This window comes from Crocodylus siamensis, chromosome 1, assembly GCF_052110815.1.
Source record: "Crocodylus siamensis isolate JL-2025a chromosome 1, ASM5211081v1, whole genome shotgun sequence".
NCBI classification, from domain to species: Eukaryota; Metazoa; Chordata; order Crocodylia; family Crocodylidae; genus Crocodylus; species Crocodylus siamensis.
The window spans coordinates 412,205,513-412,223,852 of NC_143395.1; the positions used below are offsets into that span (position 1 = coordinate 412,205,513).

The 18,340-nt window shown below is 44.7% G+C and overlaps 1 protein-coding gene across 4 annotated transcripts in view; it reads left to right on the top strand.

Moving 5' to 3' along the window:
- TENM4 (teneurin transmembrane protein 4) overlaps nucleotides 1-18,340 on the top strand; it is a 757,738-nt gene that overhangs the window by 724,107 nt on the left and 15,291 nt on the right. For all 4 annotated transcript variants that reach the window (XM_090030685.1, XM_090030687.1, XM_090030688.1 and 1 more), the window contains 3 exons: nucleotides 5,528-5,824; nucleotides 6,565-8,179; nucleotides 15,374-15,516. In XM_090030685.1, the coding sequence (XP_089886811.1) occupies nucleotides 5,528-5,824; nucleotides 6,565-8,179; nucleotides 15,374-15,516 (2,055 nt within the window). The remainder of the gene's footprint in view (nucleotides 1-5,527; nucleotides 5,825-6,564; nucleotides 8,180-15,373; nucleotides 15,517-18,340) is intronic.

Below are 18,340 nucleotides of genomic sequence, written 5' to 3' on the forward strand. Positions count from 1 at the left end.
TCTGTACGTCCAGTCTGCTTGGGCCTCTCCTGACCTTGAGGCCCACAAGAGCCCAAGCCTGGACGTCACTCACAAGCATTGCAAGACCCTTCTATTTGGGCAGGCATTTAGCAAACAAAGCTAGGCCAAGATGCTGTTCAGTGCAGGGGGCCTCTGTCTTTTATGATATAGGAAGAGCAACAACTACAGAGCTATAATGATGCCAAGTAAAGGTACTTGATACCACTGGATGCTAGATCTACATTTTATGCACCAGATTTGGCAAATGGAGCCATTTGATTCAGCCCCCGCACATAGGACTATGGTGGCATTCAGCAGCAGGTCACTTTGCTCAGTGCTGTAGCAAGTGTAGGGAGAGCAGGGCAACCGCCCTGGGCACCAAAGCAAAGGGGCACCAACAGGCACTGCCCAGCTGAGGCGGGGCACAGGACAGAGTCATAAGCATTTTTTGGGGGTAGGGGGCACGGGGACTCAGGGAGGGTGGCTCACACTGCTGCGTGCACTCCCGGGCAAGTATTGGGGGGCATGTGACCCCCCCTCCAGATCTGTACACAAGACAGATCTGTACAGTCTGCACAGATTTTGCTGTGCCAATGTGGCAAGAAGCACCAGCTGTAGGTGCTGTCCCTGTGACGACAGGGGCACAGCAATGGTGGTGACTGGGTCCTTCCACCCACCCACCTCTGACCCAGACTGGGTCACTGTGGCGCTCAGTCTGAAAGGCTTGTTGCCTGCTGGTTTAGTGGGTCTCTGTTTTATTGTGAATTTCTAGTAGCCCTTTTATGCTCTTCTGTTTTCCTGTTCTGAGCCACCCTGAGCCTTTGTTGTGAAGGGCAGCATATAAATTGCATAAATAAATAACCCTCTGCGCTGAGCAGAGCGGAGCTCTGTTCTTAGCTGCTTCATAGGCCTTCCCACAGCAAATGCAATACAGCAGTAACTTAGAAAAAATTAATAAGACACATGCAAGAAATAATGTCCAGGGTAGCAGAGAGAGGGTTTTATTCTGCAGACTTAGTGGTGCAACAGGAGCTACCGGGTACCTGACACATTTACTATGGAGTTCATCCATATTTAACTTGGCCTGGCAGGCAAAGTGGAGGAAGCACACCCCATAAGTCCAAATAAAGTGAGGAGTAATGATATACCAGCAAAAGCTACAGTAGGGCACCTGCAGTATGTCAGCTCCCCAAGACAGTTTCATCCTTTTTCTTAATGCAGACTTTCTCCTCTGCCATCTCGTGGCCAAATGCTGTAACAGCCCCTTCTGCTGACAGCTCCATGTGTCCTTTCCTTACTTCGGAGTAGCCATACTTCAGAATAAGATCTGAGGCAAATGACTCCATGACAATCGTGTTGTGTATGTGTGCCGCCAGAGCAGCTGTGCTATCTCTCTACAGGGACTTCCATTCAGAACGAAGAGCTGGGGGAGCTCTGCTTGGGGCTTGCATATTCAGGCCCCGCACTGGAGGCAGGATTTGGCTCTTAACCTGTGTTAATTTACAGCCTCGCTGAGCTGGGTTGGGTTACAGTGTTTGTCATCTGTCTCTATGGTGCCAGTTTTGCTGACTGGGCTCTTTTGTGCTTCATCAGTCAGCAGCACCGTGCGGCAGCCTGTTCACTCTGCATCCCCTACACGGACCCCGCGAAAGCTTCTAATTGGCCCTATCAGCATGGCAGATTGATAGCATTATTGGCTGGCTGGCTGCAAATTCACTGCTGCCAGTAACAAATGGCTGTGCACAGGCTCCATCCAAAATTAGCCTCTTAGCTAGAACACTGCTCCTGATAATAGAACTCATTTTTTTTTATGAGCATGAACTTTTTAATAAAGAAGGATGTAAAATAATCTCTGGCTGAGGAAAACCAAAGCAGCAGACCGAGACAGGGTTGTTTGCTCGGTCTGTTTTATTTAACCAGAGATCGACCCAATGGGATGAGTTGTGTTCCCCCTCCCAACCCCCAATCCTGGTAGTAAGACAGCAGCAGCAATGGCATCCCTTGTCACAACAATGAACCCCAGCAGAACCGGCCGAACTACAGAAATTGTGGATGCAAATTCTGTCGACTTCTTGACTAATTAGGCTAACCAACCTCTTCCTCAGGACTTCTATTGGGAGCCTGGTCCCAAAGTCCAACACGCCGATCGCTGTTCACCATTGAAAGTTAGTATTGCGTTCCACTGGGTTTGAAGGAGCTCTTGCTACAGAGGTATCATTTGCACTCTTATAGTTAAGGTTGCCTCCAGATTTTCATTGTACAGAGGAGATTGCTTCACATGATTTTGTCCATATTTTCACTTACAGGAACACAGTCAGGAACGGGAACAAGTGATAGCTCTGCCCCTGCAACACAAAAAAACAGCCTAATTATTTGTCATATTAGCAGTTCCCAATCTACGCAGACAACCTGTCGGGGGTACACATGAACAGATTTACTATAATTACTTTATATGACAAAAATTTGCTGGTGGTACTTAAGGTTGTATTGTTTTAAATTGGTGGTGCGCAATCTGTCAGAGTTTGGGAACCAATGTGTTATATTAATCATTCCTGGGGTACAAGTTTGAAGAGCTTTTTAGTTGAGTTTTTGGGTTGGTTTTTTGGGGGGGGAGGTTGTAGGGGGGGTGTTTGGGGGTTTTTTGGTTCCTGAACATTAGCTGGCAATTATTTAATTATCGCTCAAAGTGGGAGTTGCATACCTTTAGTGATCACTGCTGTGTTTAAATTTACCCAGGCCAGTGCTCTGGGTGCCTGCACACTTGGTCAAGTGTAGCATTGAATTCAGATGTATAAATCTGAAAGACTAGAATATAGCCCTTGGGCCAATTCCTGAGGTCCTTTCTCAGTCCCTACTTAGCAAACTCCCAGTAACATTAACAGGATATGAACCATAAAAAAGACTTACAGATTTGACCCATATTTATTACTGACCCTCTAAGGTGTGCCTGGCAGTGTTCACTTGGCTAGTGCTCTTTCTGCCACAGAGCACCCCTGACCCACAGAGCTCATATCCCTGAGGCATTAATGGATAAGACACCTTAGAGGAAAAATCATCCCATGCTACAAATAGGCTATCACAAAGCGGTCTGGTCCATGCAGCTGAAAAGGTAGATTTGTGGGTGCTGTTTAAAAAATAAGAGCTGTAGGAATCTGGGAGACGGCTTCCAACAAGAATCCATCACATGGACTTGTGGTTTAGGGTATAATTAGTTTAATCTGGCATTGCTTGCCAGAAAGTGGGGGACTGAGTGGCTTCAGGGCACTAGTAATGGCATACAGAGATTTGAACCAAGCCTAACGGGTGCCAGGGGACCTGTGATTCAGCCCAGTGGCCATGACTGGTGCTGTTGTTGATATGCTGAGCACAGAGACCACCTGGAGATAGAATTAGACCCAGCGCTGGAAGAGCTCCATCCAGCTCCACTGGCGGACGGCTGCGCATGGGAGCTTGTGATGTTGGTGCCTCGGCTGCGCTTGTCCTGAGAATAAATGGAAGGCAGATTCATTTTGCTTTCCCTTTCCTTATGGGTAATTGCTGTTTCTCTATTTATAGTAGCAGAGTCCCTTCTACACATCAGCTTGCTCTGTTAGTTACGTATGTGCATCTGCAGTTAGTTTTGATTCCTTCTTAATTATTTCCCGGCTTGCCTGTTATGATGGGATTCTGGCTGATTTCCTGCTTCTCCCATTACCCATTTACATTTTATTTTAAACTCTGCTGCATATTTAATTTTAGCAATGTCTATCTTGGCTCCGTGTTAACCACTGGTTTCCTGTTATCTTCCATTTACCTTTGCTGTCCACCATGATGGCATGGCCTTTGTTGTCTCCTTCTCTTCCCACATCTGTTTAATCTGCAAATCTGCCACCAATTCTGCAGTGGTGTTTTGCTCCTGCCAAAGCCTAGAGAGCTGGGGCTCTGGGTGGGCAGAGACAAGGGAGTCTTGGCCATTGGTAAAGTCTTGAGCTGTGGCTGGAGCTGAGAGCAGGGCATTCCTAGTCACAAGGACAGACCCATCATCTCACACAGAAACACCTCCATGTCACATTGCTTCCTTTCCCAAGCAGTCTACTGCATTTCAGACTGTTTTATTCCTCTTCAGAAACAGGCACAAGTTTTCTATAGCCTGCATCCTGCTCACTGTCTCTTCCTTTCTCTGTAGCACTGGTTTCTTCGGTTTAATGCCATACCACCTTCTTCTTCCAAGAATAGTATTAGTATTACTACCACCATTATGGCCTAGAAGCCCCAGTCACAGACCAAGTGTCTTTCCCTTTGCAACTGTGAGCTTTTCCCATTCAGACAAGTCCTCCTCTGTTTTTCCCTCTTCTGCTTCAGATCTTGGTGCAGGACAATCCTGCATTTATTTTCTTTGACCTAGACCATTAGCATGTCTCTCTGCTTAGAGGATGTTTATTTAACTATGTATTTCCCTCCCTTGCTCCTGCCCTAACCCTAGAGAATCACTAGGAATTCAACAATGTGCTCAAAATAATAGCCCAAGATCAAACCAAAAACAGGGCTGAAATTAGATGTTGCACTTCATTAAGGAGTGCCCTAGATTTTATTCATGGTAAGATGGAGAACCTACCAGCAAGTTCTCCATGGGGTTGGGTTTTTTATTATTCTGTGCACAATGCTGCCATACTATAGTCCTGTTGCGTTATAAATGGCTGCACACACATAGATAAAGAGTGATTGTATTGCTAGTTAGTATTCATAACACTTTGGATACAGCCTCAGAATGAAAATACATTTTTGCTGTTACCTTTGAAGTATATACCTTTGATCTTGTCTTCATCTGAAGCTGCAGCAGCAATTCAAGCAACAGGAACGTGATTACTTGAGGCAGAATTGAGCTAGGACAATGGTGTCAAGAGCTCCAACTCTTGTCGAAAGGGTCATGGGGTCTATAATGACTCCAGATGGTCAGAGCTTCCATATTACATCCCAGAGGAAAGACTGCACCACTGTTAAGTCACTTGTCACTGTTCAAGTGATTAATGCAGAGTCAAAGGAATGAGTTCAAGCCGCTATTCCTTGCAGTATTCACAAACACACTGACCTAATGCCATGTCCTTTTTTCGGATTTATGAACTTGGGTGTCTGTGAAAGTGAGAGGACTTAAGCATCCCAGGCATATTGCAAGTACCTTGCAAACTACCCCTCCAAAGTCTTGCCAGTGTACTTCTTTCAGACTTAGGCCTTCACTGCTGCAATAGGAAAAGCTACTCTTCACAAAGGCTGTCTGATGGTTTTCTGGTACTGAAGCTAGACTAAAACTAAGGTGGGCTTTCAGACACACTAGGTGTTGTCTGAGTCCTGAGGCCAGTGAAATCATTGGTAAAACTCACACTGACATCAGTAGAAGTAGAGGCAAAGCGACAAGTGCTGTGGCTGTCTCACCCTAAGACTGTTAATATATAGGCATCTGTAGCGTCAAGACTGATTCAGAGGGGCATTTGGTGGGATGAAGCTAGTTCTTGTGATTTCTGACATGCTAATTTGTCTTTCAATCCCCTAGGTGCACAACAGGAACTTGCTATCCCTGGATTTCGATCGTGTGACCAGAACAGAAAAAATCTATGATGACCATCGCAAGTTCACACTGCGGATCCTGTATGACCAAGCAGGGAGACCCAGCCTCTGGTCTCCTAGCAGCAGACTGAATGGCGTGAATGTGACATATTCCTCCGGGGGACACATTGCAGGCATCCAAAGAGGAACGATGTCAGAGAGGATGGAGTATGATCAGTCAGGCAGAATTATATCCAGAATCTTTGCTGATGGAAAATCATGGAGCTACACTTACTTAGAGAAGGTGTGTCCTCTTACCGACTGCAGCTCATTCGTTTTTCATGTGCGACACCCACTCTAGATTCATTCATTGTAGATACACAGCCAGGGTAGATTGCCTTAACTCCTTTGACTTTGTTTCAGCTGAGAATCTCCCCTTTAGAGTTTAATACACATTCATGTGTAACCCTGGTATCCAACTCTCAGACAACAAAAAAAGCTAGCACTGAGTATTCCCCAAAAAACAAGACTGTCCCTCTGCTCCTGCCCCATTCCCTATGCATGTGGATTAACCTGCAAATCTTTGGTTACTTAAACAGAACAGTCTCACGTTGAGTTAGATACCACACATACATTTTTAGATTAAGACAGATCACGTTGGGGTGATCACATTAATCAGATTGCATTCATTAAAAAGATACAGTGCGTTCTGATAAAGGTAAGCACACAGTAGTGACTGAAAGATTTTTCTATATAATATAGGACCAAACAATCCATAGAGTCCAGCTTCCTGTCTTCTGCAAAAGCTTATTCCAGATGCTTCATAGGAAAGGAGAAGAGCGAGCAAGTTAGGTGGCCATATGATGATTGGCTGCATTTTAGTTTCTCTGCAATCTACAAAGACTACTTGAGTTATGCAGACCACAAGTGCTTCTTGGGGTAGAGTTTAGAGATCCCTTGTCCTGAGAAACTGTCTTTTTTGTAAAATTTTTGTAAAAGTTCAGAATGAAGAAAATAATTAATTCATTGTTTTCCCTATTCCAGTCCATGGTGCTGCTTCTTCACAGCCAGAGGCAGTATATCTTTGAGTTTGATAAGAATGATCGATTGTCATCTGTGACAATGCCCAACGTTGCCCGACAGACCTTGGAAACCATCCGCTCTATCGGATACTACAGGAACATCTATAAGCCTCCGGAGGGCAATGCCTCAGTCATTCAGGATTTCACTGAGGAAGGGCAACTCCTTCATACCTTGTACATGGGGACAGGGAGGCGAGTCATCTACAAGTATGGGAAGTTATCCAAGCTAGCTGAAATGCTGTACGACACCACAAAGATCAGCTTCACTTATGACGAGACTGCAGGCATGTTGAAAACAATCAACCTGCAAAATGAGGGGTTCACCTGCACAATCAGATACAGGCAGATTGGCCCACTCATAGACCGCCAGATCTTCCGCTTCACTGAGGAAGGTATGGTGAATGCCCGCTTTGACTACAATTATGACAACAGCTTTAGGGTGACCAGCATGCAAGCAGTGATCAACGAAACACCATTACCCATCGATCTCTACAGATATGATGATGTGTCAGGCAAAACAGAGCAGTTTGGTAAATTTGGGGTCATCTACTATGACATCAATCAGATCATCACTACCGCCGTTATGACTCACACCAAACACTTTGATGCCTATGGCAGAATGAAGGAGGTTCAGTATGAGATATTCAGGTCACTCATGTACTGGATGACTGTGCAGTATGACAACATGGGAAGAGTGGTGAAAAAGGAGTTGAAAGTTGGCCCATATGCCAACACAACAAGGTACTCTTATGAGTATGATGCTGATGGCCAGCTGCAGACTGTGTCTATCAATGACAAACCGCTTTGGCGTTACAGTTACGATCTAAATGGAAACCTCCATTTGCTTAGCCCTGGGAACAGTGCCCGCCTTACCCCGCTCAGGTACGATCTCAGGGACAGGATTACAAGACTAGGGGATGTGCAGTACAAAATGGATGAAGACGGTTTCCTAAAACAAAGAGGGAATGACATTTTTGAGTACAGCTCAGCTGGCTTGCTCATCAAAGCCTACAATAAGGCAAGTGGATGGAGTGTGAAGTATCGTTATGATGGCCTTGGAAGGAGAGTCTCTAGCAAAACAAGCCATGGCCATCATTTACAGTTCTTCTATGCAGACCTAACCAACCCCACCAAAGTCACCCACTTGTACAACCATTCAAGTTCTGAGATCACCTCCCTCTACTACGACCTCCAAGGCCACCTCTTTGCAATGGAGCTCAGCAGTGGAGATGAGTTCTACATCGCTTGTGATAACATTGGGACCCCTCTGGCTGTCTTCAGTGGGACAGGCTTAATGATCAAGCAGATCTTATACACAGCATATGGAGAAATCTACATGGACACCAATCCCAATTTCCAAATCATCATTGGCTACCATGGAGGCCTGTATGACCCTCTCACTAAGCTCATCCACATGGGCCGAAGAGACTATGACGTGCTAGCTGGGCGGTGGACGAGTCCAGACCACAACATGTGGAAACATCTGAGCAGCAACAACATAATGCCTTTCAACCTTTATATGTTCAAAAACAACAACCCTATTAGCAATTCTCAGGATATCAAATGTTACATGACAGGTAATACTTCTCTTTATCTTTTTAATTAATTTCTACTCATGCTGGTTTTGTTCAAACGAGCCCACGGTTGGTAGATAGGTTCCTCCTCCTTCAGCAACCTAGTCACAGGGGGTTTTTTAGTATAGATGGAGACTGAAATTATAACGTAAAAAAAATCTTTAAAAAAACCCCAAAAAACGTGTCAGTCCTTCTTTATCCATTACACACAAGTAAAAAAAGGGCACTTAATATGTTTTTCTCTTGAATGACACTTTTAACCCTTCTTCAGCAGACACTTATTTGCATCCATAGACTTCATGACATATTTAAGACAAGATCCCCATGCCTCCCCAATTAGTTTTCCTAGAAAAGAACCCTAGCCAACCACACCAAGGTCACCCACTTGTACAACCATTCAAGTTTTGAGGTTGCTTCCCTCTGTTAGGACCTCCAAGGCCACCTCTTTGCAATGGAGCTCAGCAGCAGAGGTGAGTTCTACATCACTTGTGCTGAGTATGGGCTTAGCTACCTATCCCCACCTCATTAGGAGCCCTTTACAGGATCTAGCATTACCCTGGGTGAGAATCACTGCCTTAAAGCCTCATCTTCATAGTTTCATAGTTTCGTAGTTTGTAGGGTCAGAAGAGACCTGAGCTGATCATCAAGTCCGCCCCCCTGCCTTGGCAGGAAAAGGTACTGGGGTCAAATGACCCCAGCAAGGTGTTCATCCACCCTCTTCTTAAAGACCCCCCAGGGTAGGAGCCAGCACCACTTCACTTGGAAGTTGGTTCCAAGTGAAGTGGTGTATGTGTACTCACACATCTGAGTATGTGTGACTCACAGTAACAGAGTCAAGCTCCAGTTCCAGATATGGGATGCATAAAAAGGTCCAGTATAGCAGGTGTCTTTTCTTCTGTGATCTCATCGAATCATAGACAATTAAGGTTGGAAGGGACCTCAGGAGGTCATCTAGTCCAGTGTTTCTCAACCCATGGGTCGCGACCCAAAAGTGGGTTACAAGAATATATGAAAGAGTCATGAATAGACTTTAAAAATGGATTCTCTTTTATAGGATAAAAACATAGGAAACCATGGCTTTTCCCTTGCAGGCTGTCAAAGTCCCAGCCTGCAAGGGGCTGCTTGGGATCCCCCTTTGCCCCACATACCCACCACCTGCCCCACACACTGAGGGGCTGGGGCCCTGGGCAGGGGGTCAGGAGTGAGAGCCACTGGGTCAGGACTGGCCATTGATGTTTACAAATGGGTCCTGGTACCAAAGAAGTTGAGAACCACTGATCTAATCCAACCCCCCTGCTCAAAGCAGGACCATCTCCTTCCCTTCATTCTCTTCCCCAGGGCCCATTTCTTCAAATTTCCCTGTTTCGTTGCTGATGGACATCCCAATAATCCCTCCCGTTTGCTGGTAATTTTGTTTGCATCACTTCCAGTGAGCTGCAAGGAAGGAGCCCAAATATGGGCTTGTTTCACCAGAATGGCAGGAGCAACCTAAACCTTTTGCACAGCTGGGCATCTCTGAGGCCCTTAAAATAACAATGGGTTTCAAAGTTAATCCATCCTGTAGAGGTAACAATTAGTGGTTAAAAGCCAGTACCAACAGCTATTGTGTGTCTTCGAGTTAGATTTAAACAGGGAAAGGTCCGGGCCTTCCCTAATGTCAACAACTAACAAGGTCTACAAAGGGGTTGTTTAAAACAAAGAATAAGTGGGACCTGAAGTGTATCAGTAGAAAAGGAGCCAGGAGACCTGCCTCACTTGATGGTAGTGCTCACATCAGATAAAACAAACTCATTGCCCCGTCCTAGGTTCCTTCTCTACATGTGTGCATCCAGGCAAACAGGATGCAGGCCATCAAGCACTTATAAAATGTGTGTATGAGCCACACCTCTGTCACATATTTTACAAGAGAAAAGAAAGTCACGTTAGACATGTTTTTAAAAATCAGATTTGTACCCTATTACACATCCCTGACCTGCAATACTACCTTGACTCGGTTACATTGAGGCAGACATGCTCAGATACAGCTTTAAGGCAGTGCTTCTCAACCGAAGCAATGCTAGATCCTTTGAAGGATCCTAACGAGGTGTGAGGACATAAGTGAGGTGTGAGAAGATAAGCAGCTAAACGTATGCTCAGGCTGGTCCCTGTCTGGGCCATCCCCCACCCCCATTACCCGGCCCCTTTAATAGGGAGGTAAGCACTATAATTTATATATTAGTTTTTTAAACTGGGCGCCACGCGGTTCATAAAAGTTACGGAGGAGGGTGCCTCAGGTCCAAAAAGGTTGAGAACCATTGCTTTAAGGAAAACACCAGGAACTCTCCCTAAAATCACACGAGTTGGCATCACTATGGCAGTTAAAGCAAGCAGGGAATTGATAAACAAAATATGTATCATCAAAGGGTGCCTTTTTGTGGGACATGGTCTGTTTTGTTAAATTTCTCATTTAAAAACATGTTTCGAAACATTTTGGAAAGGTTTCAGTGGTGCATTTCAAAATAGGACACGTCTGTTTTTCTCCTTGAAATATCTTTTCAATTCCAATTTAAGCTGATGTTAACCAAAAAAAAGCAAGAAAAATTAAAAGGTCAGAAATAAAAATGAAACCTTTGAAATGACGGCACCAAATGGAAGCTTCTTTCCAATTGTCGATTTGTGACAACTGTTGAATTTTTCATTTTTCAGCTCAGTTTGAGACAGAAAATTCATTTTTAACATCTCAACAGCTTTCCAGATGCAGAAATAATATGCTCCCATATTTCAGTGTATGACAGTGCAGAGCTGAGTTTTGGCAGTGCTGGTCATGAACCCGTGTCTATGATCAGTGTCTATGGTCTGTACACCATTTTTGTAAGAGTGTAATTATTTCAGTTAGGAGTGTGCTTTCTTTAACACAAACATATTTGTACACCTGTTGTACTGATGCAGTGATATTAATTTGAAGGTCCTTTATGCTGACAGGGCTCATTCCTTTTCCCATATAAGAATAGCTATGCTAATTATTCATCTGTGTTTACCCATATAATGATATCCCCACTGGGCCATTGTATTGCATTAACTATGTCAGTATAGCTAAAGAGATTCAGCTCTGGATACAGACGTGGCCTGCAAAGCTCTTTGAAAATGAGAGGTCCTGTGTAAACTCTGAGCATTATTAATGGCCTTTGCTGTGGTCAGAAGACCTGTGTGTTCCAGTGGTCTTGAATGGTTTCAGTGGTTCAAACCCAAGCCAGACAGGAGGGATTAGACAAAAAGCAACCCAGTGATCATCCAGGATGTCTGATAGGCCGGCAGCCCAGCCTCAGAAAAACACAGAAGCCCAGCAAGGCAGGCACTATGGCAAGCAGCACAGAGACCGCAAGGGAAGGATTTGACAGTATTAAGAGGCCCCATTCTGCCCTGCTCGCTGCCACCTCCTGAGCTCGTATTAATGTTGCTGGATGTCTACACTGGGCATCTCAGGCAAGGAGCATCCCTAGCCAGCGTGCTCAGCTCTACCAGCGAGCTCAGGTAGGGAGCTGCCATCACCTCGTGCCCCGCAGCGTGCCGTTGCTTCCCTTGGCAAAGCGGCTGCCAGTTCACAGACTAATGAGACCCACCTCCGTCCCAAAGTAAAAGACTTCCGCGCTCATGTATACAAATTGGAAGCACGCAGAGGGGGCGAGCGGGAGAAGCAGGTATTTACGTTCTGAGAGGCCCATTGTTAAACATGAATATTTTAGCAATTGTACACTTCACGGTGCAGTGCTTTGCTGCCAGCCTCAGCAAACCTGATGGATTGAACTGACATTTCCATTACATGTGTCTGCATTAAGCACTGTTTTCCGGTGCCCTCAAATGAATTTACTGTGAAAAGTGTTAGCAGGGTTACTGTAGCTGGGGGGAAAAAAAACCTACACGATACGAAATATACTTTTCTGTCAAAAAAATGTTGTCATTGGATTTTGGCAAATTCCTATTTTTCCCCCCTGTTCTCTTAGCTCTGTCCTCCCCATGTGATTTTTTTTTTCCTCTTGTTCTTTGCAAACCCCTCTTCTCCAAAAGAGCAAACAGATGTTTTCCAAGTCAAATTGGTGAGAAGCAGCAAACGAAGCCTGGTTCCAACCTTTTCAGACACATTACATATTTGTCCTCCTGTTCAGCAGCCCCTTCTGTGCCCTTTCAAACATTATTTTGAATGCGCCTGGTGAATGTCTTCTGTATCCCCGCTGCCCTTTGTGGATTTGCTTTGTTCTCTTGGCCACCTGGCCTACAATATGCATATCAAAGCTCTTAATTTTGCATTAGGCATATTTGGAAACAGGCTGGAGGAGCACCAAGCAAAAAAAATAATTAAGCGAGGCTTTTATCTCTCCCCACCTCCCTTCAAAGGCCCTCCAAAAACAGCCTGCCCAGTGAGGGAACAGAAGGGTATTTATTACAGAAACCCTCCTCCTTCCACATGGATCAGGGCAAGTGCTTTCTGGACTCAAGCCCAAACTCCAAATTTTGGATTGCAGGAAGTGTGTGCACATGTTTGGCCTCTAATTCTCCAGTTAGCTGGACGTGCGTTATTTGTAATTCGCATCCAAAATACTTTTCCAACAGTCCCTTCAAAATAAAGCACAATTAAGCTCATGCAAGGGGGCAAAAAAGAATAGTGGCCTGTTACTTCATTGGGTTTTTTGGTTTTGGTTTTTAACAGATTTCCCCCCCTTTCCCCAACCCCATCCCCAAATCATCCCAGGGGTGTAAGCTTAATTTGCTCAGATGAAAAACAAACCTCTTGTTGAGAGAGCCCAAAACAAATGAATCACCAACACAATGCTAATTACCATGTAGAACTCCAGAGAGCCCCAGGACCTGATAGTTAATTAAACTTTGACCTCAGCTTTTCCCAGCCAGGGTGGTTATTCACAGCCTGGATAAATAATGAGCAGGTTATGTTGTACCTTCCTCCTGGACTCAGTGTAGACAGGCAAGGTTAGGATCATCACACACTCTGAAGTAGATAAAGAGGGCAAAGTCATTCACCTGCCACTCTCAGACAGATCCAGGAATTAGCCTGATTAGTTATTTTTCCCAGCTAGCTGCTCACTCAGCTGTCATTCCTAATGGCAATGAAATCAGAGATGTTAGATGTTACTCGGGTATCTAGTGTATCTTGCAGTCCATGCAGGAATGTTCCTGTCCCCTAATCTACTCATAAACAGCAGTGTCCCAGGTACTGGAGTTTCTTACTATTTCTCTTCTTGCTCCATGTGAAATCAGGAGACTTCTTGACTCGTTTGACTGTCACAGATGCAGGCACCACCTCCAGTGGAAGGGCATGCACAATCATCACCGCTTTGACTGTGGCTGGTTCTGTGTGTATAACCTGGCATGATAACACAGAGTCTTGCTGAAGAGGTTTAGGAGAAAAAAAGTGACACGTAGCAATAAGAAACTACACTAAAATAATAATGTGTGTGACTTCTGCCGACAAATGCCAGGAAGTGCGGACTACAGGGAAAGAAGGTGTGGATACACCTTCACACTATATGTCAGCAGGGCGGATAGACATAATGGTCACCTATATATAAATTAGGTTTGGCAAGCCAGTCGATTGACCAGTCAAATATTGTCAATTGACTGAGTGTTTTTGACTGGTCAAAGATTGTGGTCATTTTATTTAAAAACTGCATTTTTTGGTAGTTTTCTTGATAGAAATATGATGGTTTATTTTTTTTTGACACATTTCTTAAGGGAAAAAATTATGCTTTTTCTGTGTATTATTTAGACCTATTGGTAATTTTTTACAATTTTTGACTAATATTTGAATGGTCAATTGACCAAACTTTGTTTGACCAGTATAAATACTCAACCCTAGTATAAATTATATGGATATAAGCTATTACCAGGTAACTGGGCATGTCTACACGATACGCTACATGCACAGTAGACTAACTCTACCGTGCATTAGTGTGTCACGGCAAAAGCTGTGCTAATGCAGGGTAGAATTAGTCTGTGCATTAGTGTCACCTAAAAGATGTGGTCTGGTGCTACTGTTTATGGCACGTTAAGTTAATACCTGTTATTACAGATACCAAACTTAATGTGCCATAATTATGGCACATTAATGCACATGTAGATGTGCCCACTGTTACCTCTGCTTTCTTCTACAGGGGTGCCAGAGCCACTATAATGTTATTTCTGTGTCATTCCGGATTAAAGTTGCAGTGATTATGAATGCTTCTACATCTCTGCTGGAGCACACAGAAATAATGGCTACACTGTCACAGGTGATACCAGCTCTGGCTGCAGCTCCCTCTCCCCTTTTAACGCAGCTCAAAGTTACATCTATCTACAGTCTAAGAGTCACAGGTTAGCACTTCTCTCTCACACACCCAGTCATGTCCTCCCATGTCACCCTTAAAGTGCTGTTCTCTCCTTGTGTGCCCCTGTTCACCAAAGTTGGACATTCATTTCTTATTAACCTGACCTGTAGATGAGCTGGCACTTACCAGCCTTTATTAATATGTTTTTATACCTTGCTTATTCTTTTTGGTTGCAGCATACCCATGCTCAGGGCCCTACGAGCCTTAGGGGAGCTCTGGAACAGAAAAGATGGCTTAAGTCTTTGACATTTGTCCAGTTTTATGAACAAGAGTTTACACTTTGGCCATGCAAGACATTGGGGATCTTGGGACCGGCACTGGTTGGTTCAGATCAGTGTCCGAACCTGGATGTCACACTGGGATGCAGCAAGATCCTTTTAGGGGTGGCACAAAATATTAGCACTGTCAGGTGTGCAAAAACCTACTCATCATTTGGGAGCTAAACACAGAGATTTCAAAGATGAATCCACAGTGCCCTGTTGTGGGCTTTCTGAGTTCTTGGCAACAGAAGGATTGCGCTATTATTTTTCTGTAGGCAAAAATCAAGTGGAAGCAAAGAGCTGGCATTTTCCGAGGGGTGCACTGAGTCTAAGAAGGTGGAGAACCACTGGTTTAGTGTAATCTCCTTCATCTTTCATTGCTTTGGGATGCAGTTTTTCAAGAATCCTTTTGGGTGATGGTACTTCACGGGGATGAACTATAATAAGCAGTTCGAGGCTGTTTCCATGGCACCTAGCATGGGGGGTCTGGGTCTATGACTGGGCCTCCTAGACCCTACTGCAACACATGTAACAGTGCATATAACAATATATTAATCTTTCATCTGTTTATCCCATTCCAGATGTCAACAGCTGGCTGCTCACCTTTGGGTTCCAACTCCACAATGTTATCCCTGGATATCCCAAGCCAGATATGGATGCAATGGAGCCATCATATGAGCTTATTCACACACAGATGAAGACCCAAGAGTGGGACAACAGCAAGGTGATCCATGCAACTTCATTTTATATTGCAGACACATGTGTGACCCTTCTTTCCATAGCATCTGGGTGCAATGCTCACTGTAAAAACAAGTATCAGTCTCCTCTGGCAGACTCTCCCAGAAGTCAGCCTGGAAGTAGCTGCAGTGCCTCTCATTGTAGCAATGAAATGCGACTACTAGATAACCACATCCAGAGCTCTTTACCACTAGTGGGTCCTTTCTGGTGTTTTAGCAAAACTAATCAGTGGTTTTCTTTCCTGCAGAATGCTGTGTTACCCTAGGCCACATGCCAGCCCCCTAAAGCAAGGCATCAGAGGTGATAGAGGACACATTTTGGTCCTTTTGGTCCTTCCACACATCCCCTGAGAGTGAATTGTTTCCTATGGCACACTTCCTAACATTTGTCCAAGCTGATTTGAAGTGACTTCAGGTAGCAGCACTCCCACTGCTTCCCTTGGGAGGCTATACTGCCCTGTGGTAGACTGCACCAGCAAAAAGGTTTTACAACAGTTGGCCTAACTTTTGCTTGGTTTAATTTTTCCCCAAATCGCTGCATACTGCTTTAAAAGATTTAGGCCCATATCACAATGCCTTTAACTCATTTTAGCAGGCAGTGCTTCTTGAACCAAAACATTTATAACTCACATCTCCATCTGCCTCCTTTCTTCTTCCTGGGAACCCTTGCAAGAACACAGGGGATGGCATTGTTCAGGGGGCAGGACACTGGGGCAGGACTCAAGATTCAAGTTCTGTTCCCAACTCTACTACTTATCAACTGCATGACCCTAAGCAAGTCACTTTACTTTCCAACTCCTGTTTCCCTTTGAAACCATAGCTTGCTTGTCTCATTTGTAGCCCTTTCAGTACATGGCCTGCCTCTCCCTGTGTGTCTTGCAGGGTACATAGTGCAAAGGGTCCCAACCAAAGGACTTTGGTATATTATCAGAATATGAGTAACAATAAAATATGTTAGCACATGAATGCAGTCAAAGCAGTCTTCCTGGAGCCATTATTCTATATGGATCTTCAAGATTTCCTTATAATAGAAATCCCATAGGCAGATGTTACTAGAACCAATCCTTCAAACATGCTACAGCAGAAAAAATGCAATTTCCTACTTTCCCAAGTTTAAAAAAAAACCTCTAGGCTGCTTTGTTTTCACCTTCATGGATAAAACCAGTAGGCTAATTGAGATAATTCCTCTAACTCAGGAACACCTTTCACGTTTTCCTTCCTTTCATGTCACATAAAGACCCCCATAGGCAGAAGTGATGAACACCTTGCTGGGGTCGTTTGACCCCAGTACTCTTTCCTGCCATGGCAGGGGGTTGGACTCAATGATCTGCTTAGGTCCCTTCCAGCCCTACAAACTATGAAACTATGAAGTGCACAGGAAAATGTGATGTAAAAGGGGCTCCTGCAGTAGGCAACATGGGTGTATTGCTTTGAATTATTTCAACATGAAACAGATAAGAATCAGACATGTGGCTGGTTGTTTCCTATGATTCTTGCAATATCTCATGGTAGCAGAAAGAAAAAAAAATGGCTGATGCACTTTTGGCCTGTGTAGACTGCCTTCCTAGAGCAAAGAGGTTGTTAGCTCTGTTTGTGGGGCAGGGCACAACTAAGAGGGTATGTTCAACTAGGAGGGAGCCCATTGCCAGAAAAACATCTAAGTGATTAGGGGGTTGCCATGAGGGAAGAGTAGGGCTCTATATATTGATGCCTTGATTAAAACATGGAGAGGAACATACACGTGTTAAAACCAAAGAAGGAAATTAAGCCAAGTTAAATAGAAGTTCAGGGCATATTCCCTGTGAGAAAACCTGGTTAAGTGATGGAGTGGCCTTCCAAGGAGTATGGAAGAAGTCCCAGCATTTAAAAGTAGCCTGGACAAAACACCTGGAAATACAGTGAAGGACAATTTTGCATGCACTCCAGTGGGGACGGCTTGAGGAGGTCACAGGTTTCTCCATTTAACTCTCTCCACTCTCAAGTCTCAGCAGTTACTCCATCGACTTGAGTGAAGTGGCTTCTAGTTCACATCAATGTAATGACTCAACTCATCGTGCCCTGTCCTCGTATGAAAAAGAGCAGAGAGTAAGCACAAAGCAAGCAAGCTCCTCATCCACGACTGCAGTTTTATCCCCTCTGAGTACATACCCGGGAGTCTGGCAGGGAGGGGAGGGGTTCATTCTGAACTTGAGCATCTTTCAGCCCAGAAATATCCAGCGTGTCATAAATGCCGTGCTCAGCTCGGCTTAGCTTAGCTATCCCCCTGCAGCTCCAGAGTGACATTTAAAATCCAATACTCTGCTGGGCAGCACTTTTTTCCATGCGACTGTGAGGCTGTCACTAAATTGTTTGTTGAACAAGTTCAATGTTATTGGCCAGCAGGGGACTCCTGGTGACCTCTGGCATATTGCAAAGCTGCAGCACCTGAATCCAATTTCGCTCCTTTTTCCCTTTTGTCTTGTTGAACTACCAAGTAATTGCTGGAACGCGTACAGCTCTGTCTGTGGGGAGGGGTGTTTTGGAATCAGTCATCATTTCATTAACTGTACTGCTCTTGGCCGTGTGAGCGCTGGGCTCTGATGACGGGCTTGTTTTCTGCAATGCTAGCTATGGGAGCGGGCGAGAGGAACCCAGGCCAGCTGGTGGTATTCCTCCTCTGTACCTGGGCTGAGTTGACCTGTAGCGGTCAGGGACTAAGCTGCATTGTTTTTGCCTGTGAAATGGGATTGAGGGGGGGCATTTGCATGTGTAACCCTTCTGCCAGGCACCGGTCAAAAGGGCTGGGTTCACATTTTGGAATACCCCATAAAT